General features: G+C 45.7%; 1 protein-coding gene across 2 annotated transcripts in view; it reads right to left on the minus strand.

Moving 5' to 3' along the window:
* CHMP3 (charged multivesicular body protein 3) overlaps positions 1-18104 on the minus strand; it is a 33573-nt gene extending 15469 nt beyond the window's left edge. Inside the window, exons 1-2 of one of the 2 annotated variants that reach the window (XM_029083009.2) lie at positions 17996-18104; positions 10595-10655 (exon numbers count right to left, since the gene is read on the minus strand). In XM_029083009.2, coding sequence (XP_028938842.1) covers positions 10595-10655; positions 17996-18097 — 163 coding nt within the window. In that variant the 5' untranslated portion in view covers positions 18098-18104. Of the gene's footprint in view, positions 1-10594; positions 10656-13790; positions 13887-17995 lie in introns of those variants that run through there. The other variant, XM_029083010.1, reaches the window with a different exon arrangement.
* Positions 18105-20157: the final 2053 nt, after the last annotated feature.

Raw genomic sequence — 20157 nt, forward strand, 5'->3', positions numbered from 1 at the left:
GCTTTCTATGGGCCAAGCACTGTTCTAAGCACTGGGGTGGATACACATCAATCAGGTTGGACACAGCTCCTGTCTCACATGGGGCTCACAGGCTTAGTCCCCATTTTACAGATGAAGTACCTGAGGCCCAGAGAAGTGCAGTAACTTGCCCAAGGTCACACAGCAGTCCTGTGGCAGAGCCAGGATTAGAACCCAGGTCCTTCTGAGTCCCAGGCCCGTGCTGTATCACTAAGCCACATTGCTTCTCTTGGGTACACACCCAACTGCTTAGGCGACACAGAATTGGGGGCGAGTAGGTGAAATGTGGAGTTAGGAAAGGCCTCTTGGCGAGATTACTTTAGGGGGGCTTTGAAGGTGGGACAACTGGTGGTCTGTCGGATATGAAGGGCGAGGGAGTTCCAGAGCCGAGGCAGCGACGAAACAGAGAGGATGGAGAACGGCGAGTAGGTTGGCTTTAGAGGAGCAAAACGTGCGGGCTGTGTTAGTAGAAAATCAGCGAGGTAAGAGGGGGCGAATTGGTCGAGTGCTTTAAAGCCAATGGTCAAGAGGTGGACGGGCAACCACTGGAGGTTGTGGAGGAGCAGGGAAAGTGTGGAATGAACGTTTTTCTAGAAAAATGATCCGGACATTGCAGAGGGAAGAGATAGAAAGCAGGGAGGTCAGCGAGGAGGCAGATGCAATAGTCAAATAGGGATAGGATGAGTGCATAGAGCAGCGCAGTAGCAGTTTGGATGGAGAGAAAAGGGCGGATTTGTCGTGAAGGTACAACAGACAGGATTTGGTGGCGGATCGAATGGCTCAATTCTCTTGTCCGGAGCCCACGCCCTCATCCATCAGAGTTAACGCCATCTATTTAAAAGATTCAGAGTTCTTATAATCAAAAGCGAACAACCTACTGTTGGACTTGGAGTGGATCGCAGGCTATTTTCTTTAAAGCAAATAAATTCTCTCTGAAAGGTGGCTAGAGCTCTGTACTTTTTGTTTTGTTTTGGAAGTGTCACCGCTAAAAAGATAGCACTCCCAAGTTAGAACACCATAAAAGCGGCGTCTGGTAATCTTAGCAAAAAAAAATCCCCCAAACCCACTATTTTAGTGATCTTTAGAAAAAGGTTAGGTTAGTCATAAAATGCAACTCTTACCCTTCCCTCCTACATTTCTTCCTTAAGAAAAACTAAAAATTGTCCCAGAGCACCAACCCAAGAGGGGAGGTTAGGCTTCACTTTCCAAAATATTTAGGAAGTCACATACAGATTCAGCACTGCCCGGAGATGAAAGACAGCAACACTTGTTTGCTGTGGTCCCTATTTTATTATTATGACATTTCTTAAGCGCTTACTATGTGTCAAACACTGTTCTGAGCACTGAGGTAGAAAAAAGGTAATCAGGATGGAGACAGTACCCGTCCCACATGGAGCTCAGTCTTAGAAGGAGGGAGAACGATTTGAGTTCTTAACTGAGCTTAGGGCTAGAGTAAATACTAATTATTATTACAGTATTTGTTAAGAGCTTTCTGTGTTCCAAGCACTGTACTAAGTGCTGGGGTACATAGAAGATATTCAAGTTGGACACAGTCCCTGTCCCACATGGGACTCACAGTCAAAGCAGAAGGGAGAACTATGTGAGTTCCTAATTGAGTTTAGGGCTGGAGTAAATAATAATTATTATTATTATGGTATTCAAGTGCTTACTATGTGCCAAGCATTGTACTAAGCCCTAGGGTAGATTCAGGGTATTTAAATTGGACACAGTCCCTTGTTCCATATGGAGCTCTCAGTCTAAATAGAGGGGGTAGGATTTAATCTCCTTTTTACAGATGAGGAAACCGAGCCACAGAGAAGTGCGGTGACTTGCCCAGGGTCACATACAGCAGACAAGTGGCCAAGCTGGGATTAGAACCCGATTCTGGATCTGCTCTGTTAATCCCTTCAATTCTGTACTTGCAAACAGTACAAAACAGTATAGTGTGCTGCATACGGTAAGCACTTAATGCTTCTCCTACTTTAAAAAGAATACTACCAGTCGGAAAAAATACCTATACAATATGGCGCATTTGCAAAAAAAAAGTTCATTTTATTTACACAATGAATTGCAGATATGCAATATGGTGATGATATGCTAGCCTCTCAGCATTTATAATTGTTATGCTTGAGAACTGATTCTACAAGGCAAATCTCATGCCACCAGCAATCTCATCTCTACTGCCTCCAGTTCATCTCTTCGTGGAGATCCCGCCAGCACCACAAGCTCAATACAAGTACCACAGAAAAATAAATAAGTGGTAGATTTGTAGATTGCCCATCGGGAAAATTCAAGGGTCCCTGATAACAATGACAAACTTTCAAATATCTCTTTGTCAAAGCTGTCTAATTTACTGAGGTAAAAAGACATGCTTATGCTTCACTTTGGCAGTTAAGGACAAATGGTACATTGTCCCAGCAATTCAGAATTCAAATTCTGCAACCAAATTTGTATAGGATCATCGATTCTTCACCAGAGTGGGAATTAGGGTTTCTCTTGAACTTCTCTGGTGTGTAGAAGGAACATATCGTTCTGCTATTTGCTAGGCTAAAGGAGGAAGATTTTTCAGTATCTTTCGCTTAACAGGTCACAAAATGGAGCGGCAATTTAGCTGAGGACAGAGCTGCCTTCAACATTACATTCTTTATGGTCATGGACAGCACAGATAATCCCTGAACTCATTTTGGCTAATGGTTTCAACTCCTTCCCAAACCAAATCGTCCAACCTATCTTTTCATTAGTTACAAATGGCCTGAATTGAATATTGACTTTTTTACCCCACTTATTTTCCCTTCCCTATAGTGTCCTCTCTGCTGGGCAGCAATAAGACCTTGCTGGGAATGTCCCCATTTTTTCCCAGAGTCATCCTGGTGTCTCCATCCCATACTACCTGGTATCCCCCATGGCAGAGAGGGAAAAAAAGCAGTTGCAGCGCACCTTTAAAACACTAGAGAGGTTCTGGCGGCTGCTGATTTATAGGTCCTAGTGACTGCCGCAGTGATCCTTAGACTCTAAACTATGAGAAGCCAGAAATTCTGTTCCTCCTCCTTTTTATTTTATTCCGTGCATTTTCAAACTAGTCTTTTATATCACATTACTTTTTGATTCCTCCTTTCCTTTCTGTCACCAGTCCCCTCTCCCTGCCTTATAGATTTAGATGGGGAGCCCCTTGAAGTCCAGGGACTGGATCTGATTTCTACCCAAACTGCCTCTCTCAGAGCTCAGTACAGTGCTATACACATACAGTAAGTGATTAATAAATACTATTATTTCCACGTTTACCGATGGGCAAGCTAAGAAGCAATTCAATGATTAAAAGGAGAGCAAGAGAGAGATGAGGTAAACTAAATAATCCATCCCAGTAAGAATCGACTAAATGCGGAGCTCATTGTGGGCAGGGAATATGTCTACCCACTCTGTTGTATTGGACACTCCTGAATGCTTAGTACAGCGCACACACCATAAGCGCTCAATAAATACCATCAATCGATCCATTTCTCTGCTCACAAGAAAATCCAGTTTCTTCGACTCTTCTTAAGTAGAAAACAGTAATAGGAGAAGTATTATTATTGACTACCTGCTGGGCCCTTGCAAGATATAAAACGTTGAGAAGGACAAACGAAAAAGTGAAGTGTTCTTCGCTCATAAGGAACTGGCTGTCAGCAGGGGAGACAGACATAAACCTATTTGCCAAAAGCCTAACGCAAATGCTTATTTAATAATTGTGGTAATTGTTACTTTGTGACAGGTACCATTCAAAGTGCTGGGCTAGACACCAGCTAATTGGGTTAGACACAGTCCCTATCTCACATGGGGCTCACAGTTTTAATCCCCATTTTACAGATGAGGTCACTGCGGCCCAGAGAAGCAAAGTGACTTGCCTACAGATGCACAGCAGACAAATGGCAGAGCTGGGATTAGAACCCAGGTCCTCTGACTCTCAAGCCCGGGCTCGATCCACTAGGCCGTGCCGCTTCTCCAGTTGGCCCCAACCAGTGTGAAAGCTGTGAAGTCCCGCACTTGCGGAATCGTCTATTCCGGCGATATGCATCACTCACAACCAGGGAGAAGATAAGCGTACCCACGCCAACGACCATGCGCTCCCAAAATGCCTTTCACAAAAATCAAGATAATAATCCACTTTCCGATCCCTCACCCAGTCGATGTTTCTCTGAGTTCTGAAGGGTGTAACCTCGTTGGTTAATAAATTCAAGTTAGTCAATTCTTCTAATGCTATTTTCCAATTTTCCTCCTCTGATTTCTGGCCCTTTGTTATCACTAATTATTTCCCAGGGTAAATTCCACCTGGGCTTGCAAATTCGCAGGGGAACAAATCCTCTGGACTATATGCTCTTTATAGGCAAGGAACATGTCTGCTAATTCTGTTTTACGGTGCTCTTCCAAGCGCTCAGTACAGTGCTCTGCACATAGTAAGTGCTTGATAAATACGACTGATCGAACCACCAGTTCCTACTTTGGTGCTTTCACTTCAACAATTTACTTTCCTTACTTCCCACTAGTCTTGATTTAGGGCTAGTCGTTCCACAGATGACACACATCAAATTTTTCAATACCACTGAGGAAAAGGTTAAAATGGAAAAAAAAAAAAAACCTTTAGTTGCTTCAATCCATTTAGGATCACTTAGTTACGGCAGTTCTGATAAACCCTGAGACATTATTGGCTAGTCTGTCCAAACACTTGAGTTACATTGCTTCGGTTGGTGCCTTTCCAATTCTACCATTCAGGTTCTATAAAAATAACTTGAGCTCAACTTTCCCGGTGCCCAAATTTGCTCTCTAATTGTAGGTTAGGCACTTTGGGATGAGAATTAACTCGATCGGTTCTCCCCCTCCTGCCTCTCCTCACTAATCTACTGCAGTCCAGCCCATACGCTTTGCTCTTCTAATGCCAACCACCTCACTGTGCCTCGACCTTGCCCTTCTCACCCCCTGCCCAAATCCACTCTCTGGCCTGGATCTCCCTCCCCTCCCAACACACCACTACTCTCTGCATCTTCAAAGCCCTACTAATATCTTTTTGTCGCCAAGAGGCCTTCCCTAACACCTCATTTCCCCATCCTATTCCTCCTCCTTTCTGTAGCCCTTAAACACCTGGATACTCACTCCAACCCCACAGCCCTCGTGTCTGACATTTCCCCTTTCTGTAATTTACTCTGATATCCATCTTCCCCATTAGACTCTAAGCTCCTTGAGAGCTTACAACCTTACTGTATTGCACTCTCCCAAGTGCTCAGTACAGTGTTCTGCCCACAGTAAGTGCTCAATAAATAACATTGATTGATGAATTGATTTTAGATTACTGGGGGCTATTGAGGACACTGATGATTAGACTGTAGAGTCACTGTTTCAATGTCCCCAACAATCCCTCAGTGGGTCTTTAGGAGTTGATTTAACGTTCAACCGCAAGTGCGCAATTTACTTCAGTACCAAGGAACACATTTAAGCCAAAAAAACTGGGCTTTCTATTTCTAAACTTTTCGTGTGGGTGCTCTGTAGGATGCAGTAGTAGGTTTCTTGGCCAGCTTTTGTTTGTCTCAAGTGCCTGATCTGGGACACCGTTTCATATTTCCAATTTACCAATTCTGTGTCTTTTTCCTTTATTTCTGGTGTCTCCAGGTTTCTCCACGCCTGGAAAGGTAATTTATAATGTTTGCAGTTCTGTCGGTTGTTTCGAATAGCTCGCTTTTAGATCGTCCTTTCCTTTCTCAAAAGAATGATTTTTTCCAAATCCAATCTTCTTAGTTTTGACATTCATCATTCAAACAACTCGCCTCAATCATTTCTGTTTAAATTGACTCCTCTGGAAAGTAACATACACATTTCCTTAATCAACAAATCACTCTATTTGGGCCAATTCCACAGCAGATGAAGGGCACTGTTATTTGCTATCTCTATGCTATCAGACTGTGAACATCTCAAGGGCATAGACCACATCTTCTACACTTACGGCATGCTCTCTCAATGCCCTGAATACAGTGGGTGCTCAGTAACAATCAATGGTATTTACTGAGCACTTTCTGTATGCAGAGCACTGCACTGAGCGCTTGGGAGGATGCAATACAGTAGAGTTGGTAGACACAATCCCTGACCACAAAGATCTTACATAATACTAAATCACATTAATATTTTTGCTTTTTATTAATTTTGGTTATCCACAGCTTCAGCGCCTCAGACATGTAAGAAGAATAGATGGTAGAAGGACATCCATCGCCTCAACAGCCTTTTCTTCTTATTAGACTTGCTGGTTTCTCTTTTGACTTGTGTTTCACAAGCATCACCTTTAGCAATTCAGTTCCGCCAAAATTCTGGGTTCAGAACATCTTAACTAAACCCACCACACTTGGTTTTTGGGGTTTTTTTAATGGTTTTTGTTAAGCGCTATGTGCCGGGCACTGTACTGAGCTCCCGGGCAGATATGAGATAATCGGGATGGATACAGTCCCTGTCCCACATAGGGCTCACAGTCTCAATCCCCATTTTACGGACGGTGTACCTGAGGCAGAGAGAAGTGAAGTGACTTGTCCAAGGTCACACAGGCAAATGGCAGAGCCGGGATCAGAACCCACTTTTTGTCTCATTTTAATGTGACCTGCCTAAATTGTCTCTTACCTGTAAAGGTTTCAACAACGTAAAATACTTTTTCTGAGAAAGAGACTGAGCGGAGGGAAAAGTCACAACTTTCAATAGAAATGCTTCGCATAATCTCTCAGCAATCAGATCTCCCAAGAAAACAGCCAGGCAGGGTCAGAAAGCAAGAAGCCACCGCTTCCAGAGAGAACTTGGACTGTATGTATTTGTGGTTTGGGGAAGGTGAGAGACCATATGCTCCTGAGCGTGTGCCAAGAACATGGGCCAAAGGGGCTGTTCAGAAATCCTGAAGAAAGAAATCAACAAATGTCCAGACCCCAAGAACCGGAGATTTCTAATGTCCCTGCGTACTCAAATTTTGCTTATCTAGCTCTGATCTAGTAAAACAGGTATAACCCCTAGTAATAATAATAATTATGGTATTTGTTAAGCACTTACTGTGTGCCAGGCACTGTACTAAGCACTGGGGTGGATGCAGGCAAAGCGGGTTGGACACAGTCCCTGTCCTGCACAGGGCTCCCAGTCTTCATCCCTTCTTTACAGATGAGGTAATTGAGGCACAGAGAAGTGAAGTGGCTTGCCCAAGACCACACAGCAGTTGGTGGAGCCGGAATTAGAACCTATGACCTTCCAACTCTCAGGCCCTTGTTCTATCCACTACGCCAAAATCTGCCTCCCCGTCGGGGCACTGACGCTGTACTCAGTCACTGCCGGAAAATCAATTTCCTCCCTCCTCCACTTCTCCCACCTCTCCCTGAACTCCCATGGAAAGCTAGGTTCTTTCCTCTAAACTAAAAGCAGTAGAGAATCGATGCGCAGTACAAAAGTCTGACTAAATCTGATTAAAATATCAGCCCTTTCCCCTCACCCCAAGTCTAGTCTGCTTTTGGATAATAATAATAATAATGATACTTGCTAAGCACTTGCTATGTGCCGAGCACTGTTGTAAGCACTGAGGTATAAAGAAGTTAATCAGTTTGGGCATGGTCCCTGCCCCACATGGGGCTCAATCTCTTCATTGCTCCACCTCTGACTAAGGCTTTTGGATAGCCTTCTGTTGATTTTCAAGAAAGCATGTGAACTTTTCAAAATAACTGAAGAATGGAGTTCAAAAGGTGTGCAGGGATGTTCAGGAGGATAGCCTTCTACTTTACTTCTACTTCTAATTTACAAAAAAAAGGACAAAAGCTGTTGTTAATAATCACAGTATTTGTTAGGTGCTTGCTATATGTCAAGGACTGTTCTAAGCGCTAGGGTAGATAAAAGGTAATCAGGTTGTTCCATGAGGGGCTCACAGTCTTCATCCCCATTTTTACAGATGAGGTAATGGAGGCACAGAGAAGTTAAGTGGCTTGCCCAAGGTCACACAGCAGACAAGTGGCGGAGCCAGCATTAGAACCCAGGTCCTCTGACTTCCAAGCCCGGGCTTTTTCCACTGAGCCACCCTGCTTCACTGAAAACTACATGGGATTAGGGACTGTGTCCAATCTGGCTCATCTTGCATCTACCCCAGATTTATGAAGAGACTGAGCTTCTCATTCAGCTTTGTTTCTTTACCCTTTCAGGTCTCCCCTTTTCCTGGAAGCTGGAGTGTCCCACTGGGGAACAATTCCTCCACTGAGGAAGTTTAAAAGTCCTCACTGTCGAAGGAAAGCTCAATCAGAAGGCAAAGATGCCTTCTGAACAGGTCCCAGGTAGGGATCGGGGGCTCTCCCAACACATTTTTCATTAATATTAAAAAGTTGCTTCAGAAGCAGAGCAAGCTTTCTGCAAAGACTGCAACTCATTTAATACTGTGAGATTGTGCTTTGAATTACTTTAAAAAGTAAATAATAGCTTGGTGAGGCTTTAGGCTTCACTGACTCTGTCCTCTCCTGGTTCTCCTCTTACCTTTCTGGCCGTTCATTCTCAGTCTCCTTCGTGGGTTCCTCCTCTGCCTTCCACCCCCTAACTGTTCAGTTCTGGGTCCCCTTCTATTCTCCATCTGCACTCACTCCCTTGGAGAACTCATTCGCACCCACAGCTTCAACTACCACCTCTATGCGGACAATTCCCAAATCTACATCACCAGCCATCGTCTCTCTCCAGGCTCCTCCTGCCTTCAAGATCTCGCTCCCTGGATTTCTTCCTATCACCGCAAACTTAACATGTCCAAAACAGAATTCCTTAATCTTCCCACCCAAACCCTGTCCTCCGCCTGCCTTTCCCATCACTGTCGGCGTCACCACCATCCTTCCTTCCTCACAAACCCATAACCTTGGCAATAGCCTTGACTCCTCTCTGACATTCAACTCACATATTCAATCCACCACTTAATCCTCTCAGTACCATCTTCACAACATCGTTAAAATCCACGTTTTCCTCTCCATCCAAAATGCTACCACATTAATCCATTCACTCATCCTATCCCACCTGGATTACCGCATCAGCCTCCTTGCTCACCTCCCAGTCTCCTGTCTCTCCCCACTCCAGTCCATACTTCACTCTGCTGCCAGGATCGTTTTTCCACAGAAACGTTCAAGATATGTCACCCCGCTCCTCCAAAAACTCCAGTAGTTGCCCATCCGCCTCCACATCAAACAAAAACTCCCCAGCATTGGCTTTAAAGCAGTCCACCTTGCACCCCTCCTACCTCACCTTGCCTCCCTCCTACAACCCAGCCCGCACACATCGCTCCTCTGGTGCTAACCTTCTTGCTTTGCCTCAATCTCACCTATCTCGCCACCAACCCCTCGCCCACATCCTGTCTCTGGCCCCTCCCTCCTCAAATCTGACAGACGATTCCTCTCTTCCCCTTCAAAGCCTTATTGAAGGCACATGTCCTCCAAGAGGCCTTCCTAGACTAAGCTCACGTTTCCTCATTTCCCATCCCTTCTGTGCCGCCCTGATGTTCCCTTTGCCCTTCTCCCCTCCCGGCCTCACAACACTTATGTACATACCTATAATTTTATTTATTTGTATTCATGTTTGTCTCCACCCCCCTCTAGACTATAAACTCATTGTGGGCAGGGAATGTGTCTGTTTGTTGTGTCTCCCAAGCGCTTAGTACAGTGCTCTGCGCACAGTAAGTGCTGGGTAAATACGACAATGAGCATGCAGATGCATTTCATGTTATTTCTGCAGAGGCTAGAAAACGTTCCAATTAATAACACCTAAGACTAGGGGAACACATAACCCACGACACCACTGTTCATGATGCAGCCACGTTCTGAAGGAGCATATTACAGTTGTACTGTGGGTTACACCTGTTTTCTTTCCCACCTAAGAATCACAAAATTCTCTCTGCTTTTCTCACTGTGCTTTTAAAAAAGTCTATAACATCTCTCTTCAATCTTGGTCACATTTCCCAATTCCTTCTCTTGCTCTATAACTCCAGGAGAGGTACCAGAGCCTAAAAATACAAGCTGCTCCTCCTTCCAAAATCCTAGAAGAAATAGCCTGATTTGAGCCCTGCCATAATTAGTTTCTCTAAACATTTCATTTTTAGTCGGTTTTATTTAGTTCATATTATACGAATACATGACTGCTTAACATTACCGTGGAAATCATCTTCACATTTTTAAATGGCGACCTGTGTTTTGGGCAGACTGTCCGTGATTTAGAACGGCACCACAGAGCAATTTGGCTTCCGCAAATTAAACTGTATTCTTTATTCCGAAGCACGGTTAAAGTCTTTCATTTGAATTCTCTAAAGCTGCCTTCATTCCATTGAAATCACAAGGATAAATCTTCCTCTTTCACCAGTTATTCAAAACCCAGTTGGCATGAATTATTATTTCTCCAATTTTCCCACAGCCATCACAGAATACAGAAGAAAAATTAAGTCAATTATATAGTCGCAATTTTGTATAATTAATAGAATAAAGGTTCTCTAGAACTCTACGGTTATAGATTTTTAGTTCTATGGAGAGAAAATGAATCTTTACACCGCTTACTGAGGAACTGGTGAATGTTCAAGGATATTTACCTCTTATCTGCCTGTCAATCACTCTCATTTCTTTTCTTATCTTCAGGGACCACTCATTGACCTGGAAAAAAAAACATCCAGTGAGATAGGTTAACACCTGTGACTTTTGTTAAAAAATGAATTTATCGATGTGTAGCCGGTAACAATATTCTTTGACACCAAAGACAATACTAGCCATAGGTAAACTTCCCTTTTTTGTATGTGAGCTTCCAGCCAAAACTCCTCTCACACTAACTTCAACCATTCTTTAAACGCTCCATAGAAATGCAGAGTAAAATAAATCAAAGTCAAATGTAATGAGCATACCTAAAAATCCCAACATTACAAGACTGGTCCTTAGAACACGTTTGATAGTCCCACTTCATTAAGAAGGGCCATGGTTATCACACTATATTAAACATCTAAACCTACAAAGTACAGAGTCATCTCCTCACTCCCTTTGGGGTGCTAAACTCTGCCTATTAAAAGTTTGCTTCGCTTTTCTAGGGACACTGTGGGTGCTCTGGAAGTACCTGCCTACAAAGTCATGCAAGAGAGCAAGGACCATGCTATATTGATCCCTTGACGATCGACCGACAGTATTTATGGCGCGCTTACTGTGGGCAGACAGCACTGTGCAAAGCATTTGGAAGAATACAACATAGTTGGCAGACATGATCCCTGCCCACAAGGAGATTACAGTCTAGAGGGGGAGAGAGACTTTAAGATAAATTAGGGACGGGGAATTAGTAGAGTAGAAGAATTATTGTGGACCTGAGGTGAGTGCTTAAGGGGTACACAGCTAAGTGTAGAGTCAAGGTAGAAATAAAAGGGGAAATAAAGAAGCTTGTCTGGAAAGGCTTCTTGGAGATGTGATTTGAGGAGGATTTTGAAGACAGGGAGAGAGGCAGACTGTTGGATGTAGACGGGTCGGAAGGACAGGGGAAGGGATAGAAAGATAGATGACATCAAAGTACACTGAGTAGGCTGGTGTGCGGAGGGAGGAGCAGAGTGTGCGGACTGGGTTGCAATAGGAGTTTAGCAGGGATATGCAGAGGGGGCAGGCTGATCGATGGTAAGGAGTTTCTGTTTGACGCGGCGGTAGGTGGGCAACCACTGAAGGTTCTTGAGGAGTGGGGAGATGTGGACTTGGAACATTTTTTTAGAAAAACGATCCGGGCAGCAGAGTGACGTATGGACTGGAGAGGAGACAGACAGGAGGCAGGGCGGTCCACGAGGAAGCAGAGTAGTAGAGGCAGAATGCGATGAGTGCTTGGCCCAGCATGGATGGAGAAGGATGAATTTTAGCAATGTTGTGAGGGTAGAAATGACAGGATTTCATGACAGACTGAACGTGTGGGTTGAAAAAAGATGAGTTGAGGATAATGCCAGGGTTATGGGCTTGTGAGACAGGGAGATGGTGGTGCTGTCTACAGGGATAGGAGAGTCCGGGGGAGGATGGGATTCGGGTGGGAAGATGAGGAGTTCTGTTTTGGATGTGTCAAAAGTGAGGTGTTGGTGGAGAGGATACAGCACGGATCTGGGAGTCAGAAGGACCTGGGTTTTAATCCTGGCTCCGCCATTCGTTTGCTGAGTGATCTTGGGTCAGTCACCTGATTTCTCTGTTATTCACATAACGGAAAAATGGGGGTCGAGACTATGAGCCCCATGAGGAACATGAGCTATGGCTAAAATGATTAGCTTGTGTATACCCCAGTACTTAAGAGAATGCCTGACACATAGCTAAGCACTTCTTCCACTCCCTTCTGCGTCGGCCTGACTCGCTCCCTTTGTTCTTCCCCTCTCCCGATCTCACAGCGCTTATGCTTATATCTGGCATTTATTTATTTATATTAATGTCTGTCTCCCCCTCTCTAGACTGCAAGCTCACTGTGTGCAGGGATTGTGTCTGTTTATTGTTGTACCGTACTCTCTCAAGCGCTTAGTGCAGTGCTCTGCACACAGTAAGCGCTCAGTAAATATTTTTGAATGAAGTACCATTTAAAAAAAAGTAGAGATGTCCTAAAGGCAGGAGGAAATGTGAGATTGCAGAGAAGCAAGACAGATCAGGGCTGGAGACAGAGATTTGGAAATCATCTTCATAGACATGATAGTTGAAGCCTTGGGAGGGAATAAATTATCTTTGGGATTGGGTTAGAAGAGAATAGAAGGGGACCCAATTCTTAGCCTGGGGAGCTCCCACAGTTAGAGATGTGATTTCTGAAGGACTCTGATGGTGGGAAGAGCTACGATCTCTTGGATATGAGGGCGAGACTGTTCCAGGCAGGAGGGAAGATGTTATTAAGATATACGGGAGGCAGAGGAAGGGCCTGCAAAAAAGACTGAGCACTGACCAGAGAAACAGGAGAACCAGGAGAGGACAGTGTCCGTGAAGCCAAGGTTAGACAGTTTTTCAAGGAAAAGGGGGTGGACCACGGTGTTGAAGACAGCCAAGAGGTCTAGGATGGATGGAGCTGAAGCTGTCAGATTTGGCGAGAAGGACACTGGTGACTTAGTAGAGGGAAGTTTCAGTGGAGTGAAGGGGGCGGAAGCCAGATTGGAGGAAGGTCGAGGAGAGAATTGGAGGAGAGGAAGTGGAGGTGGCACGTACAGACTGGAGAAGTTTGGAGAGGAATGGGAGGAGGGAGATGGGGCAATGACTGGAGGGAGCGGAGAGGACAAGAGAGGTGGTTTTTTTTTTTTTTTTTTAGGACAGGAGAGACGTGAGCAGGTTTAAAAGCAGTGGGGAAGGGGTCATTGGAAAGTGCACAGCTGAGGACCATGGTCAGGGAAGGAAGAAGGGAGGAGACAGGTATTTCAATACGGTGCAGAGGCGCGGGGGGAAAAGGGATAGATTTCAATAGGAGGCGGGATATCTCTTGCTAACATCTTCCCTTCATGCTGGGGACAGCCTTACCCCCTTTATCCAAGAGACCACAGACCTCCCCATCATCAAAATCCTTCAGAAGTCACATCTCAAGCAATCGGATTGAGAGCTTACTGTGTGCAGAGCACTGTACTGAGTGCTTGGCAGAGTATAATATAACAGAGTCGGTAGAAACATTCCCCGCCCACAACGATCTTACAATCTAGAAGGGGCTACCTCCTCTCGGAGGCCTTCCCCGATTAATCTCCCTCCCTTCCCGTTCCCAACTTTCACTTCAGCCCTTCTGCACCACCTAAACTCCTTAAGGACAAGGATCATTATACTACTTACTCTACTGTGCTCTGAAGCGTTCAGCATAGTACTCTGCACACAGTAAGCCCTCAGTAAACGCTATAGACTTGAAAGCTTCCACTCTCACACTCCTGTCCAGGTAAGAATCTGCATTATGAAACCACAGTCAAAGAAACAGAAAACCACAACAGTCAGATAAGGGAGTTTTTCAGAGGGCTAGTAGTCAATGAAGTAAAACAATAAAGAGCTCAGAGAAGTGTTAACATCAAACTCTGTTTACGACTTCACTGTTTCCTGAATTCGCATTCAGCTTCCTGAACAGATTATCGGTACCCTTTGTATTCCATATTCTAGCCAAAAATTGCAGGACAGGGTTCAGTCAATTAAATCTACCATCCTTGAATTGACATTCAATACAACCCCGCTCCCTATAGCAGGATTAAAGATACTGTACTCGTCTGCTCAACTGTATATATCTTCATCACCCTATTTATTTTATTTTGTTTAATGAGATGTACATCACCCTGATTCTATTTATTTGCCATTGTTTTTATGAGATGGTCTTCCCCTTGACTCTATTTATTGCCACTGTTCTTGTCTGCCTGTCTCCCCCGATTAGACTGTAAGCCCATCAAACGGCAGGGACTGTCTCTATTGCCAACTTGTACATTCCAAGCGCTTAGTACAGTGCTCTGCACATAGTAAGCGCTCAATAAATACTATTGAATGAATAAAGATAGGGAGTCAGGAAAAAAAACACCCCAAAGAACAGAGATCCAAGTTTCTTCCACTCTTTTCTGCTTTTGGCCTGGCCTGTACTTCTCTAAATCTGGAGAAGGTAAAAAGGAGGATAATCAAGAATATTAGAGGGACAGAAAAATTATTTAAGAGGATAGACTCAAAAATTTCAGAACTCTTCATTCTAGGAAGACAAAGGGACATGGGAGAGGCAGCGTGGTGCGGACAGAGCTCGGGCCTGGGAGTCAGAAGGTCATGGGTTCTAATCCCGGCTCTGTCACTTGTCTGCTGTGTGACCCTGGGCAAGTCACTTCCCGTCTATGTGCCTCAGTCACCTCATCTGTAAAATGGTTATTGAGACTGTGAGCCCCACGTGGGACAGGGATTGTGCCCAGCTCAATTTGCTTGTATTCACCCCAGCGTTTAGTACAGTCCCTGGGATATAGTAATCACTTAATACCAGTTATTATCATCCCTAAGATCATATAAACAAAATGTCAATGCCATCTTTAAATATTTCAAACAAGTTATTTGTATCTGAGAGCCTAGTGCATAGGGAACACTGTACTAAACACTTGTTTGAGTGTAACAGAATTAATCCCAGCTCCTTGCCTGCTGTGTGACCTTGGGCAAGTCAATCAATGGTATTTATTGGGCGCTTACTATGTGGAGAGCACTGTACTAAGCCTCAGGAATATACAACAGAAATCACAACTTCTCTGCGTCTGTTACCTCTTCCGTAAAAAGGGATTAAGCCTCCTGTGGTACATGGACTCTATCTACCCCAGAACTTAGTACAGTGCCTGGCACATAATAAGTACTTAATACATACCATCAAGAAAACAAAAACAAAAAACCAACCTCAGACTTGGCTAACAGTAGCCATGTCAACACCATCTAGAGCTGCAAAGTGATTGACTGCCTTCAAATGTTAGCGCTGAGAAATAGTCTGTTAGTCACATAGTGGTCTATACAATCGCACACACACACTAAGCAAAACGTCAACAATGTCATCTTTAAAATACTCAATAGTATTTAATGAGAGCCTGTGTGCAGAGCACTGTATTAAGCACTTGGCTGAGTGCAAGAGAGTTAACAGACATGATTTATTACCTTATTTATTTCGTTAATGAGATGTCCATCCCCTTGATGCTATTTATTGCTATTGTTTTAATAAGATGTACATCCCCTTGATTCTATTTATTGCTATTGTTTTTGTCTGTCCCCCCCCGATTAGACTGTAAGCCCATCAATGGGCAGGGACTGTCTTTATCTGTTGCCGAATTGTCCATTCCAAGCGCTTAGTACAGTGCTCTGCACATAGTAAGCGCTCAATGAATACTACTGAATGAATGAATCTCTACCCTCAAGGGAGAAATGTACAGGAGTCAGAGGTTAAATAATAGGACTTGTAAAATATATACTTAAGCACTACGGGAAATGGTGAGTATTCAAATGCCAAATCTGTTTACTGTTGTATTGTGCTTTCCCAAGCTTTTAGTACAGTGCTCTGCACACAGTAAGCGCTCAATAAATATAATTCAATGCATGAATAAATCAAGTGGTGCAGGGAAGTGATGAGATGCCTCATTCCCAAACTGAAATGTGATTATTCTGTACTCTCTACTTGTTTGGCTTTGCTGTCAGTCTCCTCCCTTCTAGCCCATTGTTGGGCAGGGACTGTTTCTATCTGTGGCCGAACTGCACTCTCCCAAGAGCTCAGTCCAGTGCTCCGCACCCAGGAAGCGCTCAATAAATAGGACTGAATGAGTGAAAAGCAAATCGCTCTGATGGATCGCAGGTCACTCGTTGCCCAGGATCATGGACGAGCCACTTCTGTTGGGCTGAACAAAAGCAGCGTGGCTCAGTGGAAAGAGTCGGGGCTTGGGAGTCAGAGGTCATGGGTTTGAATCCTGGCTCTGCCACTTGTCAGCTGTGCATCTGTGGGCAAGTCACTTCACTTCTCTGAACCTCAGTGACCTCATCTGGAAAATGGGGATGAAGACTGGGACCATCACGTGGTACAACCTGATGACCCTGGATCTCCCCCCACGCTTAGAACAGTGCTCTGCACATAGTAAGCGCTTAACCAATACTAACATTATTATAATACACTTCCAGGTTGCCGAATGGTCCTCTCCTAAGCGCTTAGAACAGTGCTCTGCACATAATAAGCGCTTAACTAATACCAACATTATTATGCACTTGCAGGTTGCCGAATGGTCCTCTCCCCAGCGCTTAGAACAGTGTTCTGCCCATGGTAAGCGCTTAACAGATACCAGTAATATATTATTATGATGCACTTTCAGGTTGCCAAATGGTCCTGTCCCCAGCGCTTAGAACAGTGCTCTGCACATAATAAGCGCTTAACTAATACCAACATTATTACTATGCACTTCCAGGATGCCGAATGGTGCTCTCCTAAGCGCTTAGAACAGTGCTCTGCACATAGTAAGCGCTTAACAGATACCAACATTATTATTATTATGTACTTCCAGGTTGCCACATGGTCCTCTCCCCAGTGCTTAGAACAGTGCTCTGCACATAGTAAGCACTTAACAAATACCAACATTATTATTATGCACTTCCAAAGTTGCTGCATTGGCCTCTCCCCAGCGCTTAGAACAGTGCTCTGCACATAGGAAGCGCTTAACAAATACCAACATTATTATTATGCACTTCCAAGTTGCTGCATGGGCCTCTCCCCAGCGCTTAGAACAGTGCTCTGCACATAGTAAGCGCTTAACAAGTACCAACATTATTACTATGCACTTCCAAGTTGCTGCATGGTCCTCTCCCCAGCGCTTAGAACAGTGCTCTGCACATAGTAAGTGCTTAACAAATACCATTATTATTATGCACTTTCAAGTTGCTGCATGGTCCTGTCCCCAGCGCTTAGAACAGTGCTCTGCACATAGTAAGGGCTTAACAAATACCAATATTATTATTATGCACTTTCAAGTTGCTGCATGGTCCTCTCCCCAGCGCTTAGAACAGTGCTCTGCACATAGGAAGCGCTTAACAAATACCAACATTATTACTATGCACTTCCAAGTTGCTGCATGGTCCTCTCCCCAGCGCTTAGAACAGTGCTCTGCACATAGTAAGGGCTTAACAAATACCAATATTATTATTATGCACTTCCAAGTTGCTGCATGGTCCTCTCCCCAGCGCTTAGAACAGTGCTCTGCACATAGTAAGGGCTTAACAAATACCAACATTATTATTATGCACTTCCAAGTTGCTGCATGGGCCTCTCCCCAGCTCTTAGAACAGTGCTGTGCACCCAGCGGGGGCTCCATCAATAGGACGGAATGAATGGAGGGCTGGGGGGGCTTCTAACGGTGAAGGGGCAAGGGGAGATTGGGGCGTCCCCCACCCCAGCGCTTAGCACAGGGTCTGGCACCGTAGTAAGCGCCTCACAAACCCCCTCATGAGGATAATTAATAGTGAGGAGGTCCAGGGCCTGAGGAAAGAGAGGGGGAAGCCCGGGCCGCCGCCATTACCAGCTCTTTGGGAGGCTTCTCCTGGCTCTTCCCGAACAGGCCCATAGCGAACTGACACTTTTCTGTCCCTTCCGGCTTCCCGTCCCTGACGCGCAAGCGCATAACGGGCCCGGCCGGGAGGGCTACGCGCAGGCGCCTGAGGGGGCTCCGGCCGGGAGAGCTGTGCGCAGGCGCAGGACGAGGCTCGGTCTAGGAGGGCCGGAGAAGCGCCGAACGGGAGAGCGGTGCGCAGGCGCAGAACGAGGCTCCGGCTTGGAGGGCAAGCACCGGCTCTGAGAGCTGTGCGCAGGCGCATAATGGGACTCCGGCTAGGAGGGCCGGAGAAGCGCCGGCCGGGAGAGCTGCGCGCAGGCGCATGACGAGGCGCGGGCTTGGAGGGCAGGAGAAGCGCCAGCCCTGAGAGCTGCGCGCAGGCGCATGACGAGGTGCGGGTTTGGCGCCTCCTCCAAGAGGCCTTCCCAGACCGAAGCCCTCCCTTTCCCTCTGCTTCTCCTCCCCACAGCACTTGTGGGCATCTTTGCAAATATTATTTATTCTATTTATTTTGTTAATGATGTGCATATCTCTATGATTCTATTCATCTTGATGATATTGATGCCAGCCTACTTGTTTTATTGTTTGTCTCCCCCGTTTAGGCTGTGAGCCCGTTGTTGGTTAGGGACTGTCCCTCTCTATCGCCGAATTGTACATTCCAAGCGCTTAGTACAGTGCTCTGCACCTAGTAAGTGCTCAATAAATATGAATGAATGAATGAATGAATGGAGGGCCGGGGAAGCGACGGCCCGGAGAGCTGTGCGCATGCGCAGGACGAGGCTCGGGCTTGCAGCACCGGCCGGGAGAGCTGTGCGCATGCGCAGGACGAGGCTCGGCTTGGAGGGCAGGAGAAGCGCCGGCCGGGAGAGCTGTGCGCAGGCGCATGAAGGGGCTCGGGCTTGGAGGGCAGGAGAAGCGCCGGCCGGGAGAGCTGTGCGCAGGCGCAGGACGAGGCTCCGGCTTGAAGGGCCGCGGCCGCGCCGGAGACGTTACTGCGCATGTGTGAGGGTTGGCCGTCGTTTTTAGTCAGGCTTTGCCCGTCCATTGTTCACGTGACAATCTTCACAGTCCTCCAAGCCTTTTCTACCTTCAAAATTCAAAGGAGGACTCCCCCAAATGCCCCTTTATCCCTTCTTCACTGCAAGAGGCTTTGAAGTTATAGTGTCAGTAGATACGGCCCGCCCTTTATGACGTTTTTTCTGGTCTTTGTGAAGCACTTAACTATGTGCCAGGCAGTGTACTGAGCACTGTAGATATAAGCCAACCAAGGAGGTGCAGTCCCTGTCTCCCATGGGGCTCACAGTCTTCATCCCCATTTTACAGATGAGGAAACTGAGGCACAGAGAGGTGACGTGGCTTGCCCAAGGTCACCAGAAGACAAGTGTCAGCACTAGGGTTAGAACTCAGGTCCTTCTGACTTTCAGGCCCAGGTTTTGTTTTTTTACGTTAAGTGCTTACTATGTGCCAAGCACTGTTCTAAGCGCTGGTAGAGGAACAAGGTAATCGGGTTGTCCCAGCTGGGGCTCACAGTCTTCATCCTCATTTTACAGATGAGGAAATTGAGGCATAAAGAGATGAAGTGGCTTGCCCAAGGTCACCCAGAAGACAAGTGTCAGCGCTAGGGTTAGAACTCAGGTCCTTCTGACTCTCAGGCCCAGGTTTTTTGTTTTTTGGTTTTTTTGTTAAGCGCTTACTATGTGCCAAGCACTGCTCTAAGCACTGGTAGAGATACAAGGTAATCAGGTTGTCCCAGGTGGGGCTCACAGTCTTCATCCTCATTTTACAGATGAGGGAACTGAGGCACAGAGAAGTGAAGTGACTTGCCCCAAGTCACACAGCGGAGAAATGGCAGAGCCGGGATTAGAATCCACGACCTCTGACTCCCAAGCCCGGACTCTTTCCACTAAGCCATGTCCTTTTGACTAATAATAATAATGATGGCACTTGTTAAGCACTTACTGTGTGTGAAGCACTGTTGTAAGCGCTGGGTAGGATACAAGGTGACCAGGTTGTCCCACATGGGGCTCATAGTCTTCACCCCCATTTTACAGATGAGGAAACTGAGGCCCAGAGAAGTGAAGTGACTTGTCCAAGGGCACCCAGCTGACAAGCGGCAGAGCCGGGATTAG

Source organism: Ornithorhynchus anatinus, chromosome 18, assembly GCF_004115215.2.
Source record: "Ornithorhynchus anatinus isolate Pmale09 chromosome 18, mOrnAna1.pri.v4, whole genome shotgun sequence".
Classification (NCBI taxonomy): Eukaryota; Metazoa; Chordata; class Mammalia; order Monotremata; family Ornithorhynchidae; genus Ornithorhynchus; species Ornithorhynchus anatinus.